Raw genomic sequence first — 7,108 nt, 5'->3', positions numbered from 1 at the left:
TGTGTGTGTGATCGGCATATCCCATACGGCCTCAGGCGGTCCGGGTGCTGAGCTGTAATCAAAGCAGGCACACAGGTCGAACTTTATTAGCAACTACTCGATAGCCGCGGCTAACAAGGACAACCAGCCAGCGCGGCGATACGACAGAAACAGTGAGTGGGAAACGTCGGCGAGGTCTTTTCGGGAAGCGGAGAGCCTCCCATGGGCCTGAGGAGGCAGCCCGAATTGACAGGTTTTTTTTCTTTACCTTTCGGATCAAGTTGTGAAGAAGTTGATGAGGTGGACATCTCCCAGGTAGGCTGTTCTTCCTCTTGTCATACAGTATAGCTGAGAAAGATAAAGGCATGCACACGCAATGGAGAGCAATAATAAAATCAAAATCTGCTATCTATCTAAAACATAGGTGTTAAACTCAAGGCCCGGGGGCCAGATAGGGCCCGCCAATGTCATTTTATGTGGCCTGCAAAGACAAATTTTGCATCAATTTTGTGTCATTACTAAAATTACAAATTGTCTTTATCTTTTAAAAACAGAGATATTGCTAGCATTTTCTAATTGCCCTCCGAGGGAAACTATGAGTACAATGCGGCCTGTGACAAAAATGAGTTTGACACCACTAATCTTCAAGTTACTTTCCTTTTTTTGATCCAAATGGATTTTACTTTTTTACATTTTTTCCCTTATCAAAGAGTCATCTAAATTTCAAGTATGGATCATTTGCATCACTACACAATGTCTTTTCATGAGCATCAATCAGCAACTACCTATAAATATTGCATCTATGTGATTGCTCATTCAGTGCAGTGATCAAATGAAAAGTAGCGACGTGAACATTTTCTAGGCCAATCAATCACTGGCAAATGTTTTCCTCTCAGTGTGCCAATTTCTTGATCAAATGATGTCATCCAGAATTGGAATACAAGATAGTGGGGTTGGGTGTTTGGGTGTACTGACATAAATAGTTAGGAATAAATCCAGTCATGGAAACGTAACCTCCCAAGTAGAAAAGCTAAACTTGGATCATCATTTCTTTATAGCTTTTCTGCGTATTCACATCCGTCTACCAAAGAACCATAATCCAGTTTGAGAACGCCAAAGGATCCACTCTCTTAGTGGAGGTCCACCATGGGCAAAACCGGACAGAGTACGGTAGACTTGAACTCACCGAGTGATGTCAAGCAAGCGGTTCCTTTTGAGGAAATGGAGCTTGCGGCACCACTTGCGGACCAAGAAAAGCAAAAAGAGGAGCCACCCGACCGAGGAAGCTGGAAGGGCAAGTTTGACTTCCTGCTTTCCTGCGTGGGGTACGCCATCGGTTTAGGGAATGTCTGGAGGTTCCCGTATTTGTGCGGCAAGAATGGCGGAGGTAAGTTCTTATCCATTGAGCCCCTGATTTTACCCAACTGATTCATCTGATTCCCATCAAGGAGCATTCCTGATCCCGTACTTTATGACTCTGGTGTTTGCTGGGATACCGCTCTTCCTACTGGAGACGTCCCTTGGACAATTCACCTCAGTAGGAGGTCTCGGGGTGTGGAAGCTCATGCCGATGATGAAAGGTAAAGACCAAAGATTCCAATGACATGATAGATTCCGAGAATGGTCAAGGTAGAAACCTGCAGAATGGTTCTGGTGTGTCGGCAGGTGTTGGTCTGGCCGCAGTGGTGCTATCCTTCTGGCTCAACATCTACTACATTATCATCATAGCCTGGGCCCTCTACTACTTGTTCAACTCCTTCGGCTCGGTATGTTAAAAACAAGAATCTGCCAAGGCTTCCGTCGTTCAGATCGGGAAGTTGCGCTCCCGCACCACCGGACTCGCCAACAGCTTCTTTCTCCAGGCTGTTAGGGCCCTGAACTCGCTACCCCCTTCTGCGTAGCGTGCGGCACTGTCGCGCTATTTTCGAGAATGTCTGCTGTACGCGCACTTGCTCCTTTTTTTTTCTGCTCCTCTTATTTATTTATTTATTGTTGTGTTATTTATTCATTATTTATTCAGCACGCTTTTGTTATACTTGTTTACTTGTTTGTCTGTTGTGAGCCATGTCTTGTCACCGTGGGATAGGGGGGAACGAAATTTCGGTTTCTTTGTGTGTCTTTGGCATGTGGAGAAATTGACAATAAAGCTGACTTTGACTTTGAAGTTCTGTTTCTGTGCATGCAGGAGCTGCCCTGGCAAAACTGCGACAATCCCTGGAACACAGATAAGTGTTTCTGCAACTACAGCCTGAAGGACACCACAAACCTGACTAGTGCTGTTACAGAGTTTTGGGAGTGAGTCGAATGTCTTGCACATCAGATTCCTAAGGGCATTTATTGGTCTTTCCCTTTCAGAGAGATCAATTCTGTGTTTTTACAGGCGTAACATGCACCAGCTGTCCGGTGGTCTGGAGGAACCCGGGGAACTTCGTTGGCCCCTGGTGGGCACCCTGGCACTCGCATGGGTTCTCGTCTATTTCTCAATCTGGAAGGGAGTGGAGTGGACGGGGAAGGTCAGACTGTTTTGTGTAACTACTTAAATTGACTGACAGAAGTTATCTGGGATTTTTATTTGTGCTCATTGGAGGGTCAACTTTGAAATTACCACCACCAAGCATAAGGTAGAGAAAATGTCATGAGGTGTTAATTAAAACCAAACGATGGAGATTAAACGGGGAGATGGAGGCTGATGTTAGACGATTTCCTCAATTTAGGTGGTGTACTTCTCAGCTACCTATCCCTACTTTATGCTCTTCATCCTGTTCTTCCGTGGGGTCACCCTCCCTGGAGCCATCGACGGCATCCGCTTTTACATCACCCCAGATTTCAATAAGCTCACTCGCTCAGAGGTATAACGTCCTTACAGTATATAGTTTTGGCATCTCCTTGGTAATAAATACTTATGTGTACATGTCCAAGGTGTGGCTGGATGCCGCCACCCAAATCTTCTTCTCCTACGGACTAGGCCTGGGCTCGCTCATCGCACTGGGCAGCTACAATAGCTACAATAACGACGTCTACAAGTATGGCCCCATCACAACCTTTTGGCCATTTTTTTTACACGTTGACGATTGTCCTGTCGTCCATTTTAGGGATTCCATCATCGTGTGTTGCATCAACTCCTGTACCAGCATGTTCGCCGGCTTTGTCATCTTCTCTATCGTGGGCTTCATGTCGCACATCACTAAGAAGCCTGTACAGGAGCTAGCAGCTTCGGGTATTCGATTGAGATGTCGGAGTTGTGAAGTACAGCGAGCCAATAATTGAGTATTTTTGACAATATAGGCCCTGGCTTGGCGTTTTTGGCATACCCCCAGGCGGTCACGCAGTTACCAATGTCATCCCTGTGGGCCATCCTCTTCTTCTCCATGCTCATGATGCTGGGCTTGGACAGCCAGGTACACGCAACACAACATGTAACAAACAGACACAGGAATGACTCTTCTTCATATCCAATCAGTTCTGCACAGTGGAAGGTTTCATCACAGCTCTGATGGATGAGTATCCCTTAGTGTTAAGGAAGAGGAAGAAGGTTTTCATCTTGATTGTCTGCTTCGTGTCCTTCATCATCGGGTTCTCCAATATCACACAGGTACACGACATGACAAAACAATCTTGGTATTGGCTAAATTTGCCCCCTCCGTGTCTTCCAGGGTGGCCTGTATGTGTTCAAGCTGTTTGATTATTACTCAGCCAGCGGAATGTGCCTACTCTATCTTGTCTTCTTCGAGACTGTCTCCATCGCCTGGCTTTACGGTAGGAAGTGTCCAAGCCAGTTACAACCTCTTGTCTTTTTTTGCGCTGACGTCGATTTAACGGCGCAGGAGCCGAGAGGTTCTATAATGACATCGAGGACATGATCGGCTACCGACCCTGCGTTTGGTGGAAGCTCTGTTGGAAGTTTTTCACGCCACTCATTTGCCTGGTAAGCGAACAGGAAATTATTTCATTGACTCGACCTCTGTGGCATCAATCTGTCAGTATCATGGTGGCAATCAATACGACTGGTATTATCGTGGTAAGAAACAGGTCAAAATGATTAAATACAGTAGTTACAGCAGTTACTCTAGTTAAATCTCAGAAAACATGCACAGAATATTCAAATACTGAAAACTCACTTTTAGCCCATTACATCATTCGAACCAAGTTAAGCGCTAGCATGCTAATAAGTTGATAATATGGTTAGCTTGCATTAGGCTCCAATTTCAGTCAGCACATATTGTTGCAAAAAATACACTGCTCAAAAAAATTAAAGGAACAGTTTTTTATCAGGGTATAGCATGAATTCAATTAGATTTTTGTAATACGTTTTTGGTCAGGTCGGTGGCAGAAGGGGTTGTCAATCAGTTTCAGCTGCATTGGTGTTGATGGAATTAACAACAGGTGCACTAGAGGGGCAACAGCGAGATGGTCCCCAAAACAGGACTGGTTTTGCAGGTGGAGGCCATTTCAAGTTCCTCCCTCTTGATCTTTTTTAACTGTTTTTCCACAAGTGTTGGCTTTAGCTAGAGTCATTATCACGACTGGGAGCATGAGGCGATTTCTTAACCCTCCTGAAGTTGCGCAGATTGTCCAACTCCTCCAGGATGGCACATCCAAGCGTGCTGTTGCAAGAAGATTTGATGTGTCTCTCAGTACAATCTCCAGAGCATCGAGGAGATTCCAGGAGACAGGCAGTTACTCTAGGAGAGCTGGACTAGGCCGTAGACGGTCCTCATTCCATCAGCAGGACCGATATCTGCTACTTTGTGCAAGGAGGAACAGGTTGAGCACTGCCCGAGCTCTACAGAATGACCTCCAGCAGGCTACTGGTGTGAATATCTCTGCCCAAACAGTCAGAAACAGACTTCACGAGGGTGGCCTCAGGGCACGACGTCCTGTAGTGTGCCCTGTGCTCATTGCTCAGCACCGTGGAGCTCGATTGGCATTTGCCATAGAACAGCAGAATTGGCAAGTCCGCCACTGGTGCCCCGTGCTTTTCACAGATGAGAGCAGGTTTACCCTGAGCACCTGCGATAGACCTTAAAGGGTCTGGAGAACCCAAGGAGAGCGCTATGCTGCCTGCAACATCATTCAGCATGACCGGTTTGGTGGTGGGTCAGTGATGGTCTGGGGAGGCATTTCCATGGAGGGACGAACAGACCTCTACAGGCTAGAGAACGGCAGTCTGACTGCCATTAGGTATTAGGATGAAATCCTTGCACACATGGTGCAGTAGGTCCTGGTTTCCTCCTGATCCACGACAATGCCCGGCCTCATGTGGCAAGAGTATGCAGACAGTATCTGGAGGATGAAGGAATTGACACAATTGAATGGCCCTCACGATCACCTGAACTAAACCCGATAGAACACCTCTGCGACATAATGATTCGGTCCATCAGACGCCGCCAGGTTGCTCCTCAGACTTTACAGGAGCTCACTGATGCTCTTAGACGGATCTGGGAGGACATCCCAAAAGACACCCTCCGTCGTCTCATTAGGAGCATGCCGTGACGTTGTCAAGCATGCATACAAGCACGTGGGGGGCCACACAAGATATTGAAAAGAATTTTGAGTTGCAGAAATTGAATTTAGGCAAAATGGACGAGCCTGCCACATCATTTTTTTCACTTTGATTTTTCGAGTGTCTATATACTGAGCCCTCTGTAGGCTGAAAACTTTTATTTCCATCAAAAGATGTGGCATCCTTTTGTTCCTGAGACATGAAACTGTCCATATCAGTATAGATATCCAACTTTTTTTTTCACCATTGAAATCTGATGTGTTTTCAAAGTGTTCCTTTAATTTTTTTGAGCAGTGTAAATTCCCTGCCTTTAGCTGCTCGCCAGACAAGAATGAACAGGATTGAACTTTCACTTCTACATTAAACGTCAAACGTCACTAAGAAATTTGAAAGGTTCATAAATGAAAATTTATAACTGTATGTAATGCTGAACGTGTCGGATTTGTTTAACTTGAAACCACACTAATGGGCTTGTTAGCCTAGCCTAGCTTCTAACCTGTTATGGAAAGGCTTGACCTTTCATATTTATGTTCAATAAAGAGTTAGATGAATAAAATAGAACAAATATTATTGCATATAAATGTGCAAAACAAAGAATTTGTTGAAGTGAACATAAAATAATGGTCAATTGATAGGCTAGTTTTCCTAGCCTAGCTGATAGCTCGTCATGGACGAACCAGACACCCCAAAGATCTATGAGGACAGTTCTGCTCAGGTAATTGTAAAAACAAAAAACAAAAAACCACATAATTCAAACATCTTTGCTTACAGGGCGTGTTTACCTTCAGCGCTGTGGAGATGACACCCCTGACTCTGGGCAAGTACGTGTACCCCGTGTGGGGCCAAACCATCGGCTGGTTCATGGCCTTGTCCTCCATGGTGCTCATCCCGGGCTACGTCGTCTATATGCTGTACACCACGCCGGGATGCATCAAGGAGGTACAGGGTCACCCTTGACCTTTATCTCTCCCCCCCTACTCGGAAATGACGCAGGGAGTTAATAGAAACAATAAATATTGCTCTTTTGTGACCTTTAGCGCTGGAAGAGGATGACGACGTCACAGCAAGACAAGCCATCGGGTCACGATGGGTTCATGCACACTGGGAATGTTGGTGAAGCCCTCGTGTAGCCCCCCTTCCTCCTCTTGTGTTATCCCTAGAATAATAATCACCCTGTCAGGACAGATTTAGTGAGATTTGACACTTGGATGTAACGATTTGCTGTGACATTTTAAAGCTTTAAAAAGGGAGATTTTGTCGATAACTGTGATTGTAGGCCATCATATGGTAATAATTTTTTTTTTTAATTTGTGTATAATAGCGTAGGCCATAATCTGTATTATTGATGACGAAAAAGCTATACACACGTATAATGGATTGAAACTGTTAGACACATGTAAATATATTCAATTTAAAACTGACCTCTGAATAATGTGGAACAAAGAATGTGGTTTAAAAAAAGAATGAAAATAAGGATTTTTAGATTTCTCAGGTGTACCTAATAAAGTGTCCAGTTACATTTGAATACTCAACCTGCTGTTTATATAACAAATACTTGAATGCATTGTAATTGAACTCTGATGTAAAGTGCACACAATTAGTTGGATAAATATGTAAATAATATTT

The 7,108-nt window shown here is 44.6% G+C and overlaps 1 protein-coding gene across 1 annotated transcript; it reads left to right on the top strand.

Moving 5' to 3' along the window:
- Positions 1 to 1,110: 1,110 nt before the first annotated feature.
- slc6a1l (solute carrier family 6 member 1, like) lies at positions 1,111 to 7,007 on the top strand. The gene is made up of 14 exons (XM_088366647.1): positions 1,111 to 1,366; positions 1,428 to 1,559; positions 1,645 to 1,745; positions 2,165 to 2,274; positions 2,360 to 2,492; positions 2,694 to 2,828; positions 2,899 to 3,002; positions 3,072 to 3,196; positions 3,265 to 3,377; positions 3,440 to 3,571; positions 3,633 to 3,735; positions 3,804 to 3,904; positions 6,254 to 6,421; positions 6,520 to 7,007. Exons 1-14 carry the CDS (start codon positions 1,126 to 1,128, stop codon positions 6,610 to 6,612), a joined length of 1,791 nt encoding a protein of 596 aa, XP_088222773.1. The 5' UTR covers positions 1,111 to 1,125; the 3' UTR covers positions 6,613 to 7,007.
- Positions 7,008 to 7,108: the final 101 nt, after the last annotated feature.

This window comes from Syngnathus floridae, chromosome 22 (assembly GCF_059516105.1).
Source record: "Syngnathus floridae isolate MCC-2025c chromosome 22, RoL_Sflo_1.0, whole genome shotgun sequence".
In the NCBI taxonomy this organism is placed as follows: domain Eukaryota; kingdom Metazoa; phylum Chordata; class Actinopteri; order Syngnathiformes; family Syngnathidae; genus Syngnathus; species Syngnathus floridae.
Note: the sequence above shows the minus strand (reverse complement) of the source record. Positions and strands in the feature narration are given on the sequence as shown.